Genomic DNA, 20804 nt, shown 5'->3' with positions numbered 1-20804 from the left:
CAATCAGGAAACTGACAAATCACAGAACCAGCAGCACTGAGAAGCAAGCATGTGAACGCTATAACCGGCAAAGGCAGAGTGAAGCTGACAGGTATTTAAACCAGTAGTAGCCAATCAGGGCAGGTGTCAGATAGAGCTGCAGGTGAGAGGGGTTCAGGTGATCATACACAGTGTCACAGGCACTAGGAGTTGCTACCCGAGTTTCACCAGATGGTACTCTGCTGGAGAAGCGGCATATGGCACGCACCTCAAAGCAGGCAGGTGAATGATTGGAGCGACACAACAGCAGGAGAGTAGAGATAGTCTGAGGCAATCAACGACTTGGAGTTGTAAACTGGAAACTGGAGATAATGTAGACACGAGGAGTGAACGTGGATCGGTGATGATAGGTAGAGGAGGAGTCAGTGGTCTGCGTACAGCAAGTTGTACCACTGCTCTGATGGGAAGAATAGGATTGGTGCAGGTAGGTAGCAGGGTAGTCGGTGGTCTGCGTGCAGCAAGTTGTACCACCGCTATGGTGAGGGAACGGATCCAGGTGTAGGTAGGTAATAGGAAAGTCAGTGGTCTGCGAGTAGCAAGTTGTACCACCGCTGTGATAGGAGGACTTGTCCAGGTGCGGGTAGGTAGCAGGGAAGTCAGTGGTCTGCGTGCAGCAAGTTGTACCACTGCTGTGGAGGGAGTGAGGACTTGTCCAGGTGCAGGAGAGTGAAGTTGAAAGGCAAACTGTGGCTGTATGGGAACAGCGCGAGCAGAGCAATGTCTTTGAAGGCACAATGAATAGTCTGTATATATAGCTGGTGCCTTGCAGTGGGGAGAAGCTGATCACAGCAGTTTATGCACAATGACGCCAAGTAGTAGCGTGAGTAGGTAACGAGCTTGAGTGACAGCTAGTCCTAACTGGAGCAATGCGGAAACACAGTCTATATGGGTACCTGTACCCTGCGCAATAAACAACAATGGATGCAACTGGTATGTGAGTAGAATAGATAATAGTCAATAGTTAGTAACGCATACCCAGTTGTGTAGATCCGGAATCAGCTGGGAGATGAAGCGTTGTAGCGGTATGGGAACCGCCGCTGAGTTGAGCAGGGAAGCAGCGTGGAAGCTGTGACACGATCAGCAGGGTGTCAGCGTTGGAACGGTCAGAGAACCGCTGCTGAGTGGAGCCAGGAGCAGCGTGGAAGCTGTGACACGATCAGCGGGATGATAGTGTTGTAGCGGTGTGGGAACCGCTGCTGAGTTGAACAAGGGAGCAGCGTGGAAGCTGTAGTAAGAACAATCTGCACACAGTTTGGAAACTGTATAACGAGTAAAGCTGGAAGCAGTTTGGGATCTGCACACACCTATAGAAGTTCACTGGGAATGAGACTTCAAGATCAGGCCCCTACCTAGGGTTGCAGGTGCCTCAAATAGGGTGAGGTGATTGATCTGTCAATCACCTCCATGGACAGGTGAAGCTACTAGCGAGACCTGCGCATGCGCAGATGGCAGGATAGCGAGCGGCCACGATTCCACACAGGTGTACGGAGAAAAGATGGAGGACCTCGCACCAGAGTAGAGGCACTCACGGTCCGGTGAGTGACACACAGGCTGAAAACAACACTGCAGAAGCCAAACAGAAAACAGCAGTTACCTGCTGTTCCTAACACAATGTAAATATTACATTCACAACGCACTACCTTAGTGGCTTCATCATGAATCCTTAATCCAGGGGGCATTTAAACAGTTTATCTGATCTCTACACCAGCTTTTCTGCAATTATGCTTCAAGTGTACTAAGAGCTCTGCTAAAAACAAGTTTGTTCTTTTACAAATGAATATATTTAGGGTGTGGTGTCACACCAAGCATGAATCACATTCTCACATAATTTCATAGACATTCGCTCACAAAAGTCAGAATAAACATATAAAATGTACACATGGTGAAAAGAATCTAGTGAGCACCTGTGGCTCGACTCAGAGTGTGCCACAATTTTGCAGGTCAAATGTAAATGTAAAGCCACAAAACTGTGGCCTAACTTATGTATTTTGATTTGCATATTAAAATAAGAGCAACATAAAATAGCATGCAAGTATGCGGTGAACCAAGATATTTCTTTATGCTGGTACAGAAAATTGTAAGCTTGCGAGCAGGGCCTTCTCACCTCTGTGTGTTTTACCCAGTTTGCTTATTAGTTTACTGTTTGTCCCAGCTATGGAATATGTTGGCGCTATATAAATAAATGATGATGATTATGAAGGATAAATAATACCCCCCTCCTCCCCTCCCCCAAGTGTAACTAGCACCAGTGCTTACAGCCTGGCCCGGTTACCACTAATGCATAAACCACATGCGCTCACCTCCACAAAAACGCTATCCAGCACCAGGTTATATCAGGCTGGTCACACTATAATGGAAGCCCGCAGCTTGGGGTCAATGCATTTTGTGGACTTGATCCACTTGGTACAGGGCAGGCAGATTGTTTCCAATGATCAACAAATTGTTTATTCAAATCATTATTTATATTTCACCAGTAGCCATTACAAACCATGGCTTAATATTTTCCTAAAGAGGAAATGTACAGATTAAGTTAGACATACCGGGCCTGATTCATTAAGGAAAGTTAAGCAAAAAATTGAGTAAGTTTTCTTACTCAAGTTTTCTGGACAAAACCATGTTACAATGCAAGGGGTGCATATTAGTTTATTATTGTGCACATAAGTAAAATACTGTCTGTTTTTTCATGTAACACCCAAATACTTGATAGCTTATTTGTACACTGAAATTTAAAGTTGATCTAGGACATTCCCTACTCCAGATATAAATCTGCCATCACATATTAAATTTACCTTCCTCTTCAATGCAACATGGTTTTGCCTTACTTACTTTTGCTTAACTTTCCTTAATGAGGCCCACCATGACTAAGCAAAAGAGATTATGAAGAATTTCATAGAGAGAAGAGAGACTTTCCCCATATTTTGCTATAGAAAGCACACAATTATGCTCACTCTTTAAAAAGGAATTTGCATTTGCCCCCTAAAAACAAACATTTCCCCATCTCTAGTGTTAGGGTTAAAATATTCTTCTGGCATTATTTATGAAGGATCAGTTTTGTAAAATCTGCGATTTTCTGCAATTTTTTCCATGGGATGTAAAACAACAATTTTATTAAAGACAAAACCCGACAATTTGGTCTCCATCATCAGCACGTATCTTTACTCCATAGCTTGGGTAGCCGCAAATTTGACTTTCTTCTTAGAGCAGGGGTAGGGAACCTGTGGCTCTCCAGGTGTTGTGAAACTACAAATCCCAGCATGCCTTGCCACTTCTCTGCTGGTTATCTACTGGCAAAGCATGCTGGGACTTGTAGTTTCACAACACCTGGAGAGCCGCAGGTTGCCTACCCCTGTTCTTAGAGGCATATGTGGATGTGCATCCTAATCTGAATAGCCGCATCTTCAGATGTGCCACACTATATGTGCTCTAAATAAGTTGCTCTTGCATGCCCCGATCCACCTCCCCAGGCGTAGGAGCGCAAGTACTGTAAAACAAAACAGATTTTGTCACCTTACAGGTGGACTTATTCCAAATCAGGCCCCAAGTGCTTTTTCACAGCAGTATCTGCTGACTTGCATCTATTCCAGGGCTTTGTATATCATACAGGCTAACTAGGCGCATACATCGTACAGCACAGGATAATAGCAACTAATAAAAGGTTTTGTGAGGATTTTATTTAATTGTCCTTTTAGTTTCCTTGTTATGCTCCTTTGTCTTTTCCAGTTGCCTATTTTTTCCCAGTAAAACTAAGCCGAGGTGCTGGATGGAGTGTACAGTTAGTAATTTAGGGAGTATTAATTTTGATATTCCAAAATACATTTCTATGTCCATCCAAAAGGTGAAAATCATAAGGTTTTGCAAAGATTAAATCAGAAAGTGAGATAACATCATGGGGTAAATGTATGAAGCTCCGGGTTCTTTAACACCCACGAGTTCGGCGTTTTCAGCGCTTAAATTTAAAGCGGCGCTGCCTTGTAAAGGGAAAGCGCCGCTTTAAATTTAAGCGCTGAAGACTCCGAACTCGCGGGTGTTGAAGAACCCGGAGCTTCATACATTTACCCCCATGTCTTATTTGGATTAAATACAGTCATGGCCAAAAGTTTTGAGAATGACACAAGTATTGGTTTTCACAAACTTTGCTGCTTCAGTGTTTTTGGACCTTTTTGTCAGATGTTGCTATGGTTTACTGAAGTAAAATTACAAGCATTTCATACGTGTCAAAGGCTTTTATTGACAATTACATTAAGTTTATGCAAAGAATCAATATTTGCAGTGTTAACCCTTCTTTTTGAAGACCTTTGCAATTCGCCCTGGCATGCTGTCAATCAACTTCTGGGCCACATACTGACTGATGGCCGCCCATTCTTGCCTAATCAATGCTTGGAGTTTGCCAGAATTTGTGGGTTTTTGTTTGTCCACCCACCTCTGGACGATTAATCACAAGTTCTCAATGGGATTAAGGTCTGCGGAGTTTCCTGGCCATGGACCCAAAATTTTCATGTTTTTATCCCCGAGCCACTTAGTTATCACTTTTGCCTTATGGCAAGGTGCTCCATCATGCTGGAAAAGGCATTGTTCGCCACCAAACTGTTCTTGGATAGTTGGTAGAAGTTGCTCTTGAATGTTTTGGTACCATTCTTTATTCATGGCTATGTTCTTAGGCAAAATTGTGAGTGAGCCCACTCCCTTGGCTGTGAAGCAACCCCACACATGAATGGTTTCAGGATGCTTTACTGTTGGCATGACATATGACTGATGGTAGCACTCAACTTTCCTTCTCCGGACAAGCATTTTTCCAGATGCACCAAACAATCTGAAAGGGGATTAATCAGAGAAAATGACTTTACCCCAGTCCTCAGCAATCCAATGCCTGTACCTTTTGCAGAATATCAGTCTGTCCCTGATGTTTTTCCTAGAGAGAAGTGACTTCTTTGCTAGCCTTCTTGACACTAGGCCATCCTCCAAAAGTCTTCGCCTCACTGTGCATGCAGATGCACTCACACTTCCATTCCTGAGCAAGCTCTGCACTGGTGGTGCCCAGATCCCGCAGCTGAATCAACTTTAGGAGACAGTCCTGGTGCTTGCTGGATGATCTTAGTTGCCCTGAAGCCTTCTTCACAACTATTGAGCCTCTCTCCTTGAAGTTCTTGATGATCCGATAAATGGTTGATTTAGGTGCAATCTTACTAGTAGCAATATCATTGCCTGTGAAGCCCGTTTTTGTCCAAAGCAATGATAACTGCACGTTTTCTTGCAGATAACCATGGTTAACAGAGGAAGAACAGCACCACCCTCCTTTTTTTAACTTAGTCTGTTATTCTAACTCAATCAGCATGACAGAGTAATCTCCAGCCTTGTCCTTGTCAACACTTTCACCTGGGTTAATGAGAGAATCACTGACCTGATGTCAGCTGGTCCTTTTGTGGCAGGGCTGAAATGCAGTGGAAATGTTGTATTTGGGATAAAGTGCATTGTCATGGAAAAGAGGGACTTTGAAACTAATTGCAATTCATCTGATCATTCTTCATGACATTCTGGAGTATATGCAAATTGCCATCATAAAAACTTAGGCAGCAATCTTTGTGAAAAATAATATTTGTGTCATTCTCAAAAGTTTTGGCCATGACTGTACACTGTTTTATCATTTATATTAGTGTAACTAGAAAAAATAGGTATTGTTTCTGTTGTATAGTAGTCTTGTAAAAAGAATAATAAAAAAAAAAACCCTCATTATACAACCTATGACTCTCTGCTGTGGTCAACTGTTGCTAACTGCTCCAGGACTTTGCCCGGGCTGCTCCCCAGCTGTGGAACAATCCTCCACGTTTCATCAGTGTAGCATCTACTCTCAAAGACTTCAAGCGTGCCCTTAAGACTCATTTCTTTATTTAAGTCTACCAGTCCTCCTCCTAACTCCCTTGTCCCGGCTCTCTCCCCCAGTTAGTACCACCCTATTTGTGTCTCCCCCTTTCCTTTAGGATGGAAGCTCTCAGGAGCAGGGCCCTCTTTCCTTGTGTGCTCCTTCTACTATTCCATCTCCCCCTGTAACTCTTGGCCTGCTTCCCTAGCTGTTTTTCTTAAGCTTCGGCCTACTTCTCGCTGATTTCTACCATCACTTTCACGCATTGTCCCAGAAATAATTTGATTTGCTTTACCATGTTACCTGTGTGTGTCTTTTATGTTCTTTCTGTATGATGTTGTGTCTTGAGTCAATGTTTTCTGTATATGTCATGTACGGTGCTTTGTGGTGCCTTATAAAGATAATAATAATAACTTCTAGGGGGTGGAACCAGGTTTTAAAGATTTGTACCTGGATTTCTTTTTTTCCATGCAAATGTCTCTATTTTTCAATACTGACCAGCTGCTCAATACGGTACAATTCCTTTTCTATAGTGTATAATTTCAACTATGATCAGACCATGTCAGTTGGAGAATTCTCTGCATTATATTATACACAACACTCTGCATTCTCCCACATCAACGTGTCAATGCACTTTGTGACTTGAAGGTCAATCAGGTCCTTTTAGACCTGCTGGCAGCAAATCGTAATGAGTATTGGTATAGTCTGACCTCAGTCTGCATTTAATCAGGATCTATCAAATGTTGCTTGACAACGCCTGATCTCCCCATTTACATGGGCATCATCAGACCATTCGGCTCAAGCGCCAACCAGCTGGCATCTCTATACAGTATGGTTTTAAATGGGTTTGAATTATGGCTGTCATTTTAGTTATATAATAAAGATATGTTTTTGTGCATACCCTTAGCTTAGTATAAGTTTACATTCCCAGCACAACCTCTACAGCATCGTAATGATAATAAGTAGGTGAGAGGTTATCCTCTGTATTCCTGAGCTGGCATCCTGCCGCGGTGCATGCTGGGAGGCGAGCAGAGGGGGCGGGGCCTGGCTGTGATTGACATGTTGTTGTGCTCGCAGACCGGTTTGGCCCGGTAAAGAGCTGTTGGAGTTCGCAATGTGGCCCCTAAAATATTGGGTCCAGGGACCCCAATGGGGAAGGGACCGAAGGTAACACGTTTATGTATATAGTGTGAGTGACTGAATGGTGCATGAGGTGCCTGTATAATGTGTTATATAATGACTGCATGGTTGTGGGGGTTTTATTATCTGCATATGAACGTGCTGCAAGTAAAACCTTTCTACAAATGTGTGGAGAGACGTGTGTCACTTGTCATGTCTCCTGACAGCTGTTATTGCAGCCTTATAAGTGTTTATTTAAAGAAACTGGATGTTATTTGTAGCAGTATGTCTGGATGGATGTTTTTTATTGTATGGAAACTTTGGTGTCATAATTAGTCTTTGTATATGTAATATATTTCTATATTTGTTATGCCATGTACCGCCCATTGTGTAGAGGACTGTGTAGAATGTGTGCATTCAGGTGTATTGAGCATTGGATATGATGTAAGGGGCATATGGCTGTTTGTGCCTGCTTTGAACAGTGTAGGTGCACATTTTGGAATATCTGGTTTATTTGCATAGTGTCAGCATGTGTCTCTTTAACATCCTGTATGTAAGTGTGTTACGTTTTTTGTTTTCTGTATTTATGCTTGTTATAGACTTGTTTCTCATTTTCTGTATTTTAGTGTTTGACCATTGATTGTTTTAATGCTGCTTAGCTTTCATATTTTCTGGAGTTAATATACATTTGCTTCTAGCTTGTTTTTTTAATCTTGGTACAATGTATGTAATTGAATCTGACAGTTTTATGTGTGCATGTCCACTTGTGCTATGATTTGGCCCTTCTTTATTAAATACGTTTAACCATCAAAATGTAAGCAAAAGCGCTAGTTAACTGCATATGAAATGCTTTTTTGTTTGACATGTGTCTACTAGTGAGTATAACCCGTATTGTGGTGTTTAAGCCTCTTGTAGCTTGTATTTCCTGTATGTAATGTTTCTTTGTGGTGGTTTTAATATCGTAGATTTATGTAACTGTATTAAGATTTCTGTGTGAAAAATGGGTGTATCTCTATGTAATTTATCTGTGCAAGCGTTTACTTTTGTGTTCAGATTTTTAAAAACGTTTATTGCATGCATTTATGTATTGTTTACACTTATGTAATGATTAACTTGCATTATCATTTCTCTCTACCTTAAAGTCACTCTTGGGATGATGGTTATTGTTAGTTATCATCCAGAAGGGGGAGATTGTGAGCCTCCCATAAAACACCAGGTAAGAAGCAGTTGTTTGCTCTGAGATGTTATGTTCTGCTGGCTTTCCCTTGTGTAGATTGCCAGTTCTTCCCTGTTATCAGTGCACTGTAATGGCAGTCACGCCTGCCCCAGGGTGGAAGCAGATAAGGGAGAGGTGGGGTGTGCAGTTTTTAGGAGCTAAGTGTGTAATTTGTATTTAATGTTGCTTTTTCTCTCTGTCACCCCTTTCTTTTTCTTATTTTATCATTACTTTTCCTTCTAGATCCACCCCCCCTATAACTAATGGCAGGGATGGCAGTGGAGGAAGCCAACACCTCCCTGAGTGGGATCACTCCGCTGCAACAAATTATGGCCTCAGGAACTGGAGCTCTTCTCACCTCACTGTTTGGTATGAGACATTACTGTTACCTGGGGAATGGTGCAGTTGGGAGATGTGATTGTTCAGTATATACAAGCTGCTACATGAGTCATAAGATGACCCAGTGGGAGGCACTAGATCTGAATTAGGCAGTAAATAACAAAGTAAAGCACTTAAAAAGTACTCTACCTATTATATAGTAACATAATAAAGCATTTTATGTGTAGAAATGTATCCAAAGCTATGTTTTAAATAGTTTCAATTAATGACAATATTCACAGTCCATGCAGTGCTGTAAAAATGTGTGAACAAAGTTTTGAACAAGATTTATACAAAATATAAAAGTTACATACCATGGTTTAAATGTGGGTACTGTAAACCATGCATATTTGTTATTAAGTGTTAGTCGTAAACCATGACATTCAAATAGCATCCTTTATTAATTGTAGCACTAGAGACATAATATACCAGTTGGAATGTCCCTGCGGTCTCTTTATGTTAAGTTTATCGTAAATTTGTAAGGCGCCACAGTGCTGAGTCTTGCACCCCGGGCTAACGTTTGCCAGCCAGTCCCTGTTTGACTGATGTAATATTTGGATCGTCCATCTGCATTATCACACTCCAACACAGCTGCGCAGAGTTCCAGGTCATAAATTTGATATGGATGCTCCTAGTTCATTGCCAAGTCACACCTGAAATTGGCATTGAGAAAGACCTAATATTCATATAGCCGCATGGTTTCATACAGCTGAGCTGGTTTGAAGGTGCATCAAGTTGAGCGCTAAATGGCTTCTCTGTATATTTTGGGGAAACCTATTCATATTGCCTCTTAACTTTGTATTTTGGCATTTGATAGTAGTGACTATTTGGTCTCTGAGTGCATATATTAGCGGATTCAATCAGGCGTGGGCTGGCACAGTTCAGCCCGGGGGTCGCACAGGCGGCCGCATCACGTGACAGGCGATGCGGCTACGTCATTGATAACGAGGCAGCATCGCCTGTGATGCAGCCGCCAGTGCGCTGACTCAGCCGCGTCGCTTGCTTTGATGCGGCCGCAGGGAATATGAAAAAAAAACATGCATCAGCGGGGGTGGGGGAGGGGGCGGCCCGAACAGGGGACAGACTGAGCGGCCCGGGGGACCGATGCCCCCCGGCCAGCCCGCCCCTGGATTCAGTTGTCTGCAATGTTCTGAGGAACATCGCGGCCATGCTTTATTACAGTTACTATGGTAAAAGGTAACACAGATTTTTGCTTGCACCTTTCTGGGGCGCGAGCAGAAATCAGCTGTATTTCTGTCAGAAAATATTCTCGCAAAGTGTCTTGCAGCCATTCCCAAGGCACCTCGCACCGATATTTTCTGAATTCCTTCTGCCCCTATAATTATCTATAATATCCGTGTTATTGTATATTGTCCAGAATTAAAAATTTTATACATCTATATGAATGTTTTATTGCATCTGTTGCATTCATGGCATATCTTGTAATATATAAATATTATTTACTAAATACATTTCTATAAAATAGTACACTTGCACTTACTGTATGTCAAGTACAGGTGGGAAAAGGTAGAGTTCCTTTCTGTTACCTGTCTATCCATACTTGTTTCTCATACATTCTCTCATCCTGCAGTGACACCTCTAGATGTTGTGAAGATAAGGCTTCAGTCACAGAAGAAACCATTCTCCAGTGGTAATGTTCTGCTTGCTGTCACCTCACTCCAGTCCTACTAAAGCACCCCCCTCCCCCTGCTGCATTACCTAACTTGAGATATATAAAGTTGAAATAATAATTCTCATAGCAACTTTTAGCCATCATACACTTACATGAAAGTGCTTGGGCTTATGCATTCTACTCACAAAGCTATCATCACACTGCTTGTATGTTGGCACTTATATATGTATGTACTTATCGGATACTAATCGCATACATATTGTGTTCTGATTCCCTATTTTGTTCCTCTTGTGTTGCAGTAATGTCTGTAAAGTCTCTTCCCTGGGCACCCCCCTTGCGCCACCCCAAATGTGAGTACTGAAAACTTGCCCTTCGCTTTGGCTAATATATAAAGTCTTACACACAGACAATAAGATGTTTTGAAACTGCTTTTGGGACATGTCAATTACCCAAGAGAGTGTAATCTGCTTCAATCTTTTCCCATACTGCATGTTCACTTCCAAAATAGATCTAAAAAAAGTCATATGTTCCCATCAATGTATAGACCCTATCATCATAACGGACAGAGATTTTTACCTTTCATCGGTTTAATCGAAGGGTCAGTGTTGCCCCCCATAATTCGCTGACTAAATCAGCATTTGTAAACAGGTGTTTTGAATGGCGCATGTGGCCCCTTTTGAGCTGTTCTATATGACATGATAATTATCCCTCATAACATTATTTTGCTGGACTTGTAGTAGATATTACAAGGTTTTGTGAGCTTTGCATTTATAATTGAGGTTGAAGTGTAGCAAACTGCATTCATTTAAATTCCAAACAGTCATGCAAAATCTAAAACATTAGTACGGGCGATTAACTACAGTGTTGCCCATAATGGGAATTTATTAATTTTTTTTTAATGCCAATTGTGAATGTATAGGGGAAAAAGTAGGGCTTGTTAACCTTGAAAGAAATGCCGAATTTCTTCTAGCAGACTGTACATGGTCCTCATTAAGTTCTAAGTGTTACCCGCTTGCTACATCCCTCTGTGTCATTGGTGTTTGATGTGCTTTCAGTAAACAGTCTGGCCACAAATGCTGGGCCTGCATCTTCCCTCTGTCATCAATGTCTGCACAGCGTGATGGTGTGTAGCTTTACCCATGAATGTGCTGGCCACTTTGCCCTTCCCTTCTACGCTAAAATTGCAGAAAACCTCCTGCCCTTGTGCTATCTTTATTACTTTCCTAACAGTGCTCCTCTTTTATTACTTCCTCTCTTCCCCTAGTCCCCACCTCAGCCTCTTAGTTCCTTCTCTTTAAAACACCCCCAGGGCGCTGTTTCCTGTACTGTAATGGGCTGATGGATCATCTTTACGTGTGTCAACATGCTGCGGCTTGCAGTACCTGGTATCGCTCCCCCACCCACCTCCATGGAACACTGGTGAGTAATTAAATCAGTCAGGCCTGTAGACCTGGTGAAGACAGGAGTAGTGGAGCATAAGGGAGAGGTGATGGAGAACTTCACTGATTATACACACCATAAACTATTACTGCTTCTCCTGCAGGATGCTTTTGTGAAGATCACACGTCATGAGGGATTAACATCGCTTTGGAGTGGCCTCCCCCCTACATTGTGAGTAGTTGGGAAGGATTGGGCATGAGCATTTTAGGTGAACAATATAATAAATAGTCTTTTGGTCCTCTTTGTAACAGAATCTGGTCTGTTACCTAACAACTTCTTTAATTAGTGTAAATTGTATTTGTTGTATTTGTAATAAAGAAAAATGTGTTTGCGCCTGAAAAGCAGTTGTTTGTTAACCTCTTTCTAATGTTTGGTAGTTGGCTTCTTTTTAAATGTCTACTTTGCAAATTTAGCATCTGTGTACAATTGTTTGCTGTACACCATCTGAGAGGTTATCTAACACATTTACTGCAGCATCAATGGATGCCATTGAGATGTCAACAAGTTCAACAGTCTCAGACTGGTAAAAAAAAAAAAAATTGTCTGATAACTAAAACATTTCTTTATTTGGCCATGGACATGTAGAGGTGGCGGCGATCAATAAGCAACATTTTAATTTTTTTTTATATTCTTTTGAGGAAGAGATATAAGAGAGAACTAGACTGTATAGTTGACTCTTATCAAAATTGCATCATTTTCATTTCAAATTGTCTTAACTGAGGCAGGATAGGGGCTTCGGTTGGGTGGTCCAGCACTGCCAAGACCTCCTAATCTCAGAGTATGGTAGCAGTCGTCTCACCCCCTGTCACTTTTATTGATCCACATAGTTTATCTATTGAAAATGAGAGCAGTTTATTGATAGTACAATAATTAATGAACGTTTTAATGTGTAAATGTTTATGTACACATAAATACTGATTATTGGTAACTTAATGTATAGTAAAGGATTGGTGTTCCCTAGTGAATTGAGTCTGCCATAATATGCAATCTTTGCATGCAACACACCCTCTTCACTCATTTATTTTTTTTCTTGTTTGTGTCTAATATTCTGATAATTGGGCGATCTGCCTTTCTGTCCTCCTTACATACTATCTACTAATTTCTTATGGTGTATCTTGGAGATGCTCCCTCCCTAGGTGATGTATCTATATCTCCTCCTACAGGGTGATGGCTGTACCTGCAACCATTATATATTTCACATGTTATGATCAGCTGAGGGATTTTCTGTGTTATGGTCTGGGATACAGTGGCAGTCATATCCCTCTCATTGCTGGAGCACTTGCTCGACGTAAGTTTATTTTTGAAACATGTTCTCTTTTTTGTGTGTTTTATTTTGCCTATATATTTTTTTTTTTCCCTTTAAATTCTCTGTACTTTTTTCTTTTCTCAGTGGGTGCAGTTACAGTCATCAGTCCTCTGGAGTTGATCCGTACTAAATTGCAGTCACGCCAGCTCTCGTACATGGAGTTAGGAGCCTGTCTGCGTTCTGCTGTTTTTCATGATGGATGGTTATCTCTCTGGAAGGGATGGGGACCTACAGTGCTGAGAGACGTCCCGTTTTCAGGTACTGTAACCCATATTGCATGTTGTCTTATAATATCACATGGATTACTATGCTTTTTGGGGGGGAGGGGAAGACTAATTACATAAACCTAAATTGCAGTAATTGGTGGTGGGTTGGTGTGTGCAGTCCCATTGTGTTAAGTTATCCTTCAGACAGATAAGTTCTTGTCCTAATTAGGATAAAGCTAAATTTGTGGGGTATTCCAGATCATGCCTTTTCTTCAAGTAAGTGTTCCTACATTTACATATTTCAGTGCCTCTTGTTACTTGCACATATACCTCTTCTGTGCATCTAGAATTTTACCTATTACCCATTTAATCTGTTCCCTCTTACCCCCTCAACCTTTTATTCCACACAACTCCTTTCCCTTAAAACATTGTCCTGCTACTCTATAATCCCCGTCTCCCTCATATGTCATCCCATTACTCTACACATTCTATTGCCTCTAAAACTTATTGCTCTACTTGACCTCCGTCCCGAGTACGCTGTCCTTACTCCATATGACCCCTCTCCCATAATATGTCCTTCTGTTTCTTGTCTCTTTAGCTTTGTACTGGTTTAATTATGAGCTTGTGAAGATGAAGCTTAGTAAATCCTGGGGGACTTCAGAGTCCCAGTTTCTGATCAGCTTTACATCAGGAGCCATGTCTGGTGCTGTAAGTGCAGATTTGTTTGGCTGTGTGATGTCCTTTGTTCTGTGTCTGTCTCCTGTAACTCCTAGATGTTTCCCAAATCTTCATAATGTCATTTCTCTCTTTTCATTTAATCTCTCTCACCTGATACACACTGTATAACTCTGGTTATTTGTATGATGTAGCTATTCCGATGACTGTAAACTATCTCTCCATCTGCCTGCTGCCATTTCACAATGCACACGGACATACTTTTCTTTTGTTACGTTGTGCTTGTATCTTCCTGTGTCATTTTTTTTCTGCTCTAAACATCAAACTATCTTTGCCATACGAGCATGTACTTTTGTGTTTTATATTCTTAGGTGGCTGCCATTCTCACTCTACCATTTGATGTAGTGAAAACGCATAGACAGATTGAACTTGGAGACTTGGAAATAGGTGAGAAGAGCTAGTTGTGGGAACTTGAGGACTTCATGTCGAAATTCACACCAACACTTTTATCTTGTGTATCGCCCCTGTCACTTTGTAATTGTTATATGTTGTTTTTATTAGGTGATCATTTGATCATGCTGTGTGTTTTGTCTTTATTGACTGTTCCACATTACATTATCTATAATTTTGACCCAGTCAAAAAAGGCATGTGAAAAAAACAAAACATTACAAATTAAATCACTGTGTTGTAATGTTCATTCCATCACAGTCATAAAGTCGTTTTTAAAACTGACAGACACGTGTGATTCAGAACTGTAAGTTTGTGCTGCTCTCATCTAGGTTCAGCAAAACATCAAAGATCTACTACTTGGGTGGCTATGCGGAGGATCCAAGCAGAATCTGGAACTCGTGGTCTCTTTGCAGGTGAAAGGCTTTTTGCCACCTCCTGTCAATCAACCTACTTATCCTCCTCTTCCACATTAATCAAACATTTATTCTCCTTTTATATTTGGCAGGATTCATGCCACGAGTCATCAAGGTTGCTCCAGCCTGTGCCATTATGATCAGCTCTTATGAGTTTGGGAAAAAATTCTTCCAACAGCGGAACCAAGAAAAACTTCAGAATATGTGAAATGCAAGATTTAGAAAAGCAGGACCAAATTCTAGCTCTCAGGTTCTGACATTAAAGTCTGGGATGTAGAGCAGGGTGCAAAAGTTCATGGGGGAACCTATTTTTTTGGCAACAGAATCCTCAGGTTGATTTTTGGGCAACAGTCTGGATCCTCTAAACAGCAATACCAGTGGACCCAGATTTAGAGAACTGGGGTGCTTGGCTCAACTTTTAAGCACTTAATCTAGAAAATGTGAAAACTGACAACCAACGTGCAGTAGGCAAGTAATACAAAGGCACAAGTAATATCTGACCAACAGTGTTAGAGCATATCCACCGTAGAAGCTTTATGTTTGAGAAATGGTGAGTATACATCACTTGTATATGTTCTATTCAGGGAGTAGTGCAGTTTCAAACTTGTTTACAGAGAGCTAAGTGGCACTATGATTAATATATGGAACATTGTGCTTGCTTTTCCATAGAGCCAACTGCTCATTTTTCCTTTTAAATTTGATCTAAAATATAAATGAAACAAAGAAAACACATTTTAGGCAGTCTCTATTGTTATAGTCTGCACTATTGCTGTTCATACAAAGGCTTAGTCAGTGACCTACAGCTAGCTGCCTACTGCACTAATAACAGGCCATAATATACTTAATTAAATGTTCGTTTTCTATGTGCACAACATTTGAATAATACTTTACTTGGCAATGGGAGTATCCTTGTCTAATCTACCATGAAGGCCTTTTAAATTATTTTTTATTAGATACTTTCCTCTTAAAATGTCTTGTGGTCTAGGATATGTTTTTGAACCATCTAGTGTAATCTAGAGTAGTTGGACTTCTAAAAAATAAGTCAACAAGTACAAAACCAAAGATCCGAACGTACTACATACTCCAACAATCAATGCATTCGATCAGTACTGTTCTTATTGTGTAGCCATGGTGATTCAAAAATGTATTCTTATGTTAAAAACATGGGTGAAATTTGGTGCTCACAAACCACGGGAGCTAAATTTGTTGCTGGATCACTCAGAAAACCCAAGACCACCACAATATGGGAAGTTGAGTTGGATGACATTTGACCAAGCCTGGAAAAGGTAGAGGATGTTCTAGTGAACATGGAGGACCAGACACTGACATATTGACTTGTTCTAGAACCAGGAAACTGGAAGGGGCATATAATTAGTAGTCTGTAAAGAGGTGAATCAAAGCAGAGACACCGGACTCTCATTTTAGAAGATGGCTTAAAAGTAGAGACTGAAACACTGGACTTCCAATTTAATAGCTCTATTTGAAACCCTTCTAAATCTAAGCTTGTTTCCCAGGCACCTCCCCATAAGTCTGAACTACCGAGGTAACCTTATACGGTTGCGGAATAACAAGTATGTTCAGATATCCTAGAAGTGCCTATCCTGTTTTTGGTAGCAACTTTTCCTCATCTCTTGCTGACCCTGGCTGAAGGTAGCAAAATGAGGTAATGGACAGGGGCTAAGCTCATACTCTCCATCTCCTCACATCTTTAATAGATATACTTTGAGTTGTTTTTGTTTGTTTGTTTACCCTGTCCCCTGAAACACACCCCCTTCCTTTTTTAGTACTGTACTGGTGCAGTCAAATGTGGATACAATTATATAATTTTCTATTTCTTTATATTATTTAAAGGTGCAGTCTATTTTAGATTCCACTTGTAGTCTTCCTTTCACAGAGCCATAAAAAAATTAAAACTTTAGTTATCATAGATAAATACTATGTTCTTGCCTCTCCAAAGCCAGGGATATTTTTGAGTGTCATCCTTTGCAGACTGGTTGGTGATGGCATTAAGTAAAGGGCAATTTTCACAATCTAGCTAATTCTAAATATTAACTATAACCAACAAACAGGAGCCACTATTAGGCCTGAAAATAAATAACCTGAGTTGTTGGTATTGGTCTGCTCACTTATATGTTTAATAAATAAATCTGCATGTATTGCACTGGTCATTGCTCTTGTGAATAATTTGGCACAAGATGGACCTGAGAATTCCTGACTTATAAAGGGAAAGGCACTGCCATAAATGGGCAGTGAGTCTGGAATTTAGTGAACATGTACCAGTGGTCCTAAATAGATTGCACCTTTAAAATGGGGTGACTTAACCCTTTCACTGCCAATATTGCTGGCATATTTGTCAAAGAAAGGTCTAAACTGCAGAGCAGTTGTTACATGAGAAAGTACTTCACTGTGGCAGTTCCTGAATGCTGCCGTGGAAGGGGGTTCAAGCAGGAGGTAGTATTACCAATGTGTTGCTATCAGACAGCACTTTAAAAAAAAAAAAAAAAAAGGCATTTTATTGAATAGGGGAAGCATGAGTTAGTCTACCCACTGTCTACAATCTGTGTGGACTGGACCAATAGCCTATCGGTTCACAAGAAATAATGACTTCCTAATAAAATGATTGCCTCAATTCAATGTAGGTGATGGGTACCCCACAACATAACCACTTTCCTAATACTTCTAGGGTCTATTTTCTGTTGAGCAGGGATTTTTATGCAATGCTGTAACTAAGTTAGAAATTGCTCCTTTCTGATAAAGTACTAGTAAATCTAGTCCTATGTTGGAATAACTGATCTTGTCTTGCTTTTTAGTAGTTTGAAGAAGTAATTGTACTTTGCCGTGTTCACATGTGAACACATACCATACCACTCCAAATAAACCAAAGGAAGTGCAAGTAAAAAATCTTCATCCACTTGCTGGTAAAAAGCTATAATTAAATACATTTAAATATGTAACTAGTTATGGTAAGATGGGTACTGCACTGGCTTTATTTAGGAGCAAAGTATATTTTAGATGTACAGTCTTTCATCTTGATTAAGTCCAGATCACAGTTGTACATGACCTCTTCTTAGCTGGCACATTAACATGTAAACCTTCTGTTCCACAGGAGTGAGACACAAAGTTGTGTTGGTGTATAGTAATGTTATACACTGATATTAAAATGGGATTTAATGCATGACACACACGTACGTTTGACTTGTTATTCTGGGTGTGAGATACCAGTGGTCGAATGAGACTTTGAGTGCAGCAGACCTTATGATATACCTTGCAGTAGTGTGTACAGAAGCTTGAGTTGGTAATACAAGTGAATGCTGATTTACAGATTGTTCCTTATATTCTCTCAAATGCCTAAAACTGGTGTCACACTGGCTTTTTACAACACTGTATTTTTCTAGCCATAAAAGACTAATATTAGAAGCACTAAATGCAATGTATAAAAGCCTGGGAAAATGATTACTATGATGCACAGAAAGATCTACAGTTGTTAAAGTGTTGCATGCAGTGTTTTAGCAGCTGAAGCACTTCTCTTGTGACCAGTAAACGATGTTTCCCATTCACTATTGCCACAGAAGCTTTAGAATGTGTTTATGGCTGGAAAACTGTGTCAGTTTAAAATTCCCTTTTGGTGGTGGCCCTAGGGATTTGTCAAATGGAGTGGATTATATGATAATGGACAATATGGAAAACATTGTATTTGATACCATTTAACAACACTTTAAAGTACTAGTTTTCTAAACTTGTTTCAAAATAATGTGTACAGTTGAGAAACACCTCCACTACTTCTACACTGTGCGACCATATATGCAGAAAGTACATTGAATTCTGCAAGGCTTTTTTTGTTGTTTTTTTGTTTGGCAAGTGCTTTAAATGCTTAAAAACTCCTGCCTGCAGCTTTTCACAGGAAACCATGTAAACAAGACTCCTATCAACGAAAGAATAGTTTGTTTGAGCTGAAATTTTCCAGCATGGAAACTGCATTTCAAAATGAAGAACGCACAGCACCAAAATTGCTTATTTAGGTGCCTTTCAATGCTGCATATCTTCAGCCAGAATATGAAGAAACTGCTGTTAAGTGGGGAATTCTCATCTGTGCATGTAAAAATTGCACCTTGCACTTCTGTGAAAATATATGAATTGAAATTCTTCATACAGAATTGTATTCGAGAGACAAGCATGTCCTGTGTTTTTTCTGAGAATGTACCTTCAGGCCCACCACCCCAGTCAATGTACTGACCCAACAAACACAGTTTATCAGTTTAATGGACAGAGTTGCACAGCATCCTCTGGAAAAGGCAGTTTGCATGACAACCAGAGTTTAGTACCAGTAGTACGATGCACAACATAGGATGTATTTATTTCTAGACAAAGGAGCCAACTTCTGCCCTCATAGGGTTCATGAGTTGAAGATCTCCAGCATAAGGGGGGCATATTGGGTCAAACCCAGTTTAGAACGCCAATGTTCTGTAAAGGGCTTAGAATTTCAACAAGATACAACTTTTATTATTTATAAGAGTAGATGTCGTTGTTGAGATAGAGTTCTTTCTTTCATCATGTTGTCTTGAATGTTATGATGTACCAAGAACTGGTTACCCTAGAATCTACTCCTCTTCTGTTGGTGGGTGGCTTAGGGGTATGTTCTCCTCCTTTTGTGAATTATGTAATTCAGGTTCATTTTCAGACAATGGTATAATAAGGTTGGGAGGTCCTAGCTGAGGCCATGTCTATTCATTGTAACATATAATGGTATATCGAGTTTGACAGGGCTTAACATCTTGTTGCCGAGATGTAACGCATTGGTGAAGATAAACAGGAAGGACTCAGCTGGGGCTTGTAGCAGGACTTGTCTCGCTGCTATTACTGACAAGGCATTCATTGGATTTTAGGCTTGGCAGAGATTTACAGCTGGGGATAGATGCCAAAGATCCACACAGGCCCAACATGGATGGGGTGGGGTCCTTACCTGAGGGAGAAAGGGATATGTAAAACAAGTCAATTTTTTCTAATTCTTAGCAGCCTTCACTAAATGCCCACTTACCCTATTACTAAAGGCTATGTCTGGCCAGAGTCCATATTGTACAGATTTTGGGACAACCACAGTTGTGCTAATTGGGGGAGGGGTGTGAAGGCTCTGGTATTTTGAGCTTGGGTGGAGAGCTTTAAGGGCTCATTCACACCGAGCAGTTGGTTAATGTGCTATTCAGTCACTGACATCTGAAAACAACTGGATGGTGTCTTATCGGCTTGTTCCCACTGTTGCTATGCAAACTTTTAATACCCCATTACTGCAGCAACCAGTACAATAGCTTGGGGTGGTAAAAACACATAAGAAACAAGATAAATGCATTATTTTTACCCAATTTCGTAACGTACATGAATAGGCTCTAAAGAATATCAAAGTGTTTACTTTTATGTGGAGTTCATGAACAAGGGATAAAATACAAAGTTCTGCTTCCGGTGAGTCAGTCCCTTTAAAATTTCAAAAGCAATCACATGCTAGGCTGGGCCTATTTCAAACAAACAGCAGAGGATGGTGCACTTTGCCTGAGCATTGACAACCTCGCTGTCTGTTTGAATCAGAAAAGAAGTCTTGAGAGGTTGGTCTATTGGAATCGTTGTGGGGTCAACACTACACCGAAGGGAAGTAGAAAGTACCTGCTGTATTTTTTCCTAATGAAACTGGGCTTTGATAGAATTTTTTTACTCCATAAATAAAATCTTGCAAACATTTTTTACTTTAATGTTCCTTCTCTACGGAATGCATTGTTGACAGTGTTTTATGTTTTACCCCAAATCTCTGCATCATTAATAATCACATTCCGACAACCATTATCCATGCCCTATATTCAGTAAAGTCCCCACTAATGCAAGTATTAAAGCCTCCTACTGTCCCACTGCCCAAACTGAATATTGTTCAATCGGAGATCTAACTAAAGACTTATTGCTTTCTTCTCATGCATGTATTATATAATATCACAGCCTTTGCTCCTGAAGTTGAATATTAAGCACAGAAAAAAACAGTAATCAAATGTCAGGATTACTTTACAAATTTGTACTAATGAGGTACTGTTGTC

General features: G+C 40.5%; 2 protein-coding genes across 7 annotated transcripts in view; one reads left to right on the top strand and one right to left on the bottom strand.

The window, feature by feature from the left end:
- Positions 1-6905: 6905 nt before the first annotated feature.
- Positions 6906-17911, top strand: SLC25A39 (solute carrier family 25 member 39). 2 transcript variants are annotated; one of them, XM_075177288.1, is made up of 13 exons: positions 6906-7063; positions 8158-8231; positions 8475-8600; positions 10201-10260; positions 10542-10592; positions 11552-11661; positions 11786-11853; positions 12846-12970; positions 13073-13246; positions 13793-13902; positions 14241-14316; positions 14650-14733; positions 14826-17911. In XM_075177288.1, exons 3-13 carry the CDS (start codon positions 8495-8497, stop codon positions 14939-14941), a joined length of 1080 nt encoding a protein of 359 aa, XP_075033389.1. In that variant the 5' UTR covers positions 6906-7063; positions 8158-8231; positions 8475-8494; the 3' UTR covers positions 14942-17911. The 2 variants fall into 2 exon arrangements, with proteins under 2 accessions (XP_075033389.1, XP_075033391.1); XM_075177290.1 differs by lacking the exon at positions 10542-10592.
- A 1064-nt stretch (positions 17912-18975) lies between these two features.
- Positions 18976-20804, bottom strand: part of RUNDC3A (RUN domain containing 3A) — a 73036-nt gene continuing 71207 nt past the window's right edge. For all 5 annotated transcript variants that reach the window (XM_075177287.1, XM_075177284.1, XM_075177285.1 and 2 more), the window contains one exon: positions 18976-19693. In XM_075177287.1, coding sequence (XP_075033388.1) covers positions 19551-19693 — 143 coding nt within the window. In that variant the 3' untranslated portion in view covers positions 18976-19550. The remainder of the gene's footprint in view (positions 19694-20804) is intronic.

Source organism: Mixophyes fleayi, chromosome 6 (assembly GCF_038048845.1).
Source record: "Mixophyes fleayi isolate aMixFle1 chromosome 6, aMixFle1.hap1, whole genome shotgun sequence".
In the NCBI taxonomy this organism is placed as follows: Eukaryota; Metazoa; Chordata; class Amphibia; order Anura; family Limnodynastidae; genus Mixophyes; species Mixophyes fleayi.
The sequence above is the reverse complement of the archived record's forward strand: the minus strand, read 5'-3'. Positions and strand labels throughout refer to the sequence as shown.

What these genes read in the sequence shown, in the direction of transcription:
- SLC25A39 (XM_075177288.1), top strand. Translation starts at nt 8,495, where the DNA reads ATGGCAGGGATGGCAGTGGAGGAAGCCAACACCTCCCTGAGTGGGATC. An exon ending in TCTTCTCACCTCACTGTTTG is followed by an intron (nt 8,601 to 10,200) that starts GTATGAGACATT and finishes CTCATCCTGCAG; the next exon opens with TGACACCTCTAGATGTTGTG. An exon ending in CCCACCTCCATGGAACACTG is followed by an intron (nt 11,662 to 11,785) that starts GTGAGTAATTAA and finishes CTTCTCCTGCAG; the next exon opens with GATGCTTTTGTGAAGATCAC.